At 59.2% G+C, this 2133-nt stretch overlaps 1 protein-coding gene across 1 annotated transcript; it reads left to right on the forward strand.

The window, feature by feature from the left end:
• Positions 1-476: 476 nt before the first annotated feature.
• On the forward strand, positions 477-2133 carry LOC104622743 (mast cell protease 1A-like). Its single transcript, XM_010289620.1, is given in 6 exon segments — positions 477-602; positions 604-782; positions 918-1010; positions 1012-1084; positions 1396-1647; positions 1999-2133. Coding segments are annotated over 6 exon segments (858 nt in total).

Raw genomic sequence — 2133 nt, forward strand, 5'->3', positions numbered from 1 at the left:
CGAGATGACCTGACCACCCCCAGGCCCAAGCGGCATGAACTACTAAAGGTACAGTACAAGACAGCCTGATCGCCAGAGCTCAAAGACACCATGCGCTGAAGCAGGTGGACATGATTGGACCTGCAGCCAGACTGCGGGAGAAATGCTAAATCATGCATGGAAAATATCCCAGGACACCTCTTCTCAGCACCCCTGCGGCGCTGGGGCTGTGGCATACCACACTGCCTGTGCCCTGGCCTTTCTGTCCCGCTCTATCGCTCATCGGTCACAGCCTCGGGGCACGTGGGGCGTGTGAGCAGGCCGGGGCAGATAGACCTGCAGGGGTGCTGCACTGCTCTGATTAGCGCAATCAAGCCATCACACACGGTTTCCTGGCTGCTGGGTACAGCTGGCCCCAGGCTATAAAACCAGCCTCTGAGCACTAGGAGACTCAGACTTCCACACATCTTGGAAGGAGTGTCCAGCTGTGGGAAGAGATGTGCCAGCCCCAGCCACTGCTGGCCGTGCTGCTCTTGCTTTCCTGCCCACGGGCCAATGCCAGTAGGCTGGGGTGCCGCAAGCTGCTGCGGGTGAGGCTGCTGGTCTGGGCTCTGACCTCAGCAGCCACCAGCTCACCCTGCTGTGGGATGGCTTGCAGGTGCTCTACTGGGTCAGGCTGTGGGGGGCCATGAGGCTCAGCCCCACTCCCACCCTTACATGGCATACCTGAAGGTAGGGATGCTAGCCTGCGGAGGCTTCCTGGTGGCCCCTGACTGGGTGATGACAGCTGCACACTGCATGGGGTGAGTACTTCACACAGGGGATTTACCCCCTTCTTCCTCCCCTAACCTGTGAGGTCCACCACTGGAGTAATTTTGGAGCAGGTATCTCTTCCTTCTGTGCTGAGTAGCTCCCTCCAATTGCCTGGAGATGGAGAGGGATGCGGGTGAGACCCAAGTTGTTTTCTCCCTTCTCTCTTCTGCTGCACTGGGGGCTCACAACATCCACGAACCAGAAACAACTCTCCCAACTGGGAGATCTCAGATACCACCAGCACCCTGCGTACAATCCCAACACCGTGTCTAATGACATCGTGCTGCGCAAGGCAAGGCAGTCCTGCAGCAGGCAGTGGGTCGGAGGGTAGACTGGGGCTGTGAGTCTAGCAGGGTCTGGGCAGAGGACATTCTTGTTAGTTCCTTCTGCAAACCATCAGCTGCTTCTGTCCGTGAGTGCGGGAGGCAGGCAGGAATGGGAGGGACCCGGGAGGGAACCATAGGCAGGGCTTGGAGTGGCATGCCCTATTTGCAGCAGCTTACCAGAGCTTGCAGTGCTGTATGTCCTGCTAGACCTCCCCTACCTCAAGTTCCTTCAGCTGTTCTGTTCGTAGCCTTCTCCAAAAACCTTGCTTTCTCCCAGCTGACAGCAAAGGCCACTCTCAATGACTACGTCAAGACCATTCCACTGCCCAAGACCAGCAGCGACCTCCTCACGGGCACCAAGTGCAGCATAGCCAGGTGGGGCCTGATCGATGATGACCAGGCGACCAACAAACCCTTTGAAACCAAAGTCTCCATCTACAGCCGCGGGAAATGCATCCGCTTCTAGCCACGTCTCAGCACTGGCATGGTTTGTGCTGGCAGCTTCCACAAGCTCAGGGACTCCAGCCAGGTATGGGCTGCCAACAGGCTGGGGGCTTGGCTGCGGGGAAGGGGGGTTCTGTGGTAGCAGGGGCTGCTGCTGGCACGGACTGGTTCCCAGGAGAGGTGTCGAGCATTTGATTCGTAGCTCCCATGTGGACTGGCTCTCTGGATGCCCCGACACCACAGTCTATGCAGAGTCCCGGGGCAGAGCCCCAGCCCACCCGCTCCAGACAGCTGGAGGGCGCGTGGGGCAGCAGCGGAGCCACAGACCTGGAGCAGAGACCGGCCCTGCTAGCAGCGCCTGGGCAGAGAGGGACCGAGGTGGAACCTGCTCCCCCCGGGAAGAGGCCTCTCAAACCAGTCTCTCACCTGCCCTCAGGGAGATTCTGGTGGGCCCCTGGTGTGCAATAAGGTGGCACGAGGCATCGTTTCCTTCAGGTGTGACACCCCACCTGGGGTCTACACCCGCATCTCCAACTACCTGCCTGGGATCACAAAAGTGCTGAAGAAGTAG

This window comes from Phaethon lepturus, unplaced genomic scaffold (assembly GCF_000687285.1).
Source record: "Phaethon lepturus isolate BGI_N335 unplaced genomic scaffold, ASM68728v1 scaffold29616, whole genome shotgun sequence".
Taxonomy (NCBI): domain Eukaryota; kingdom Metazoa; phylum Chordata; class Aves; order Phaethontiformes; family Phaethontidae; genus Phaethon; species Phaethon lepturus.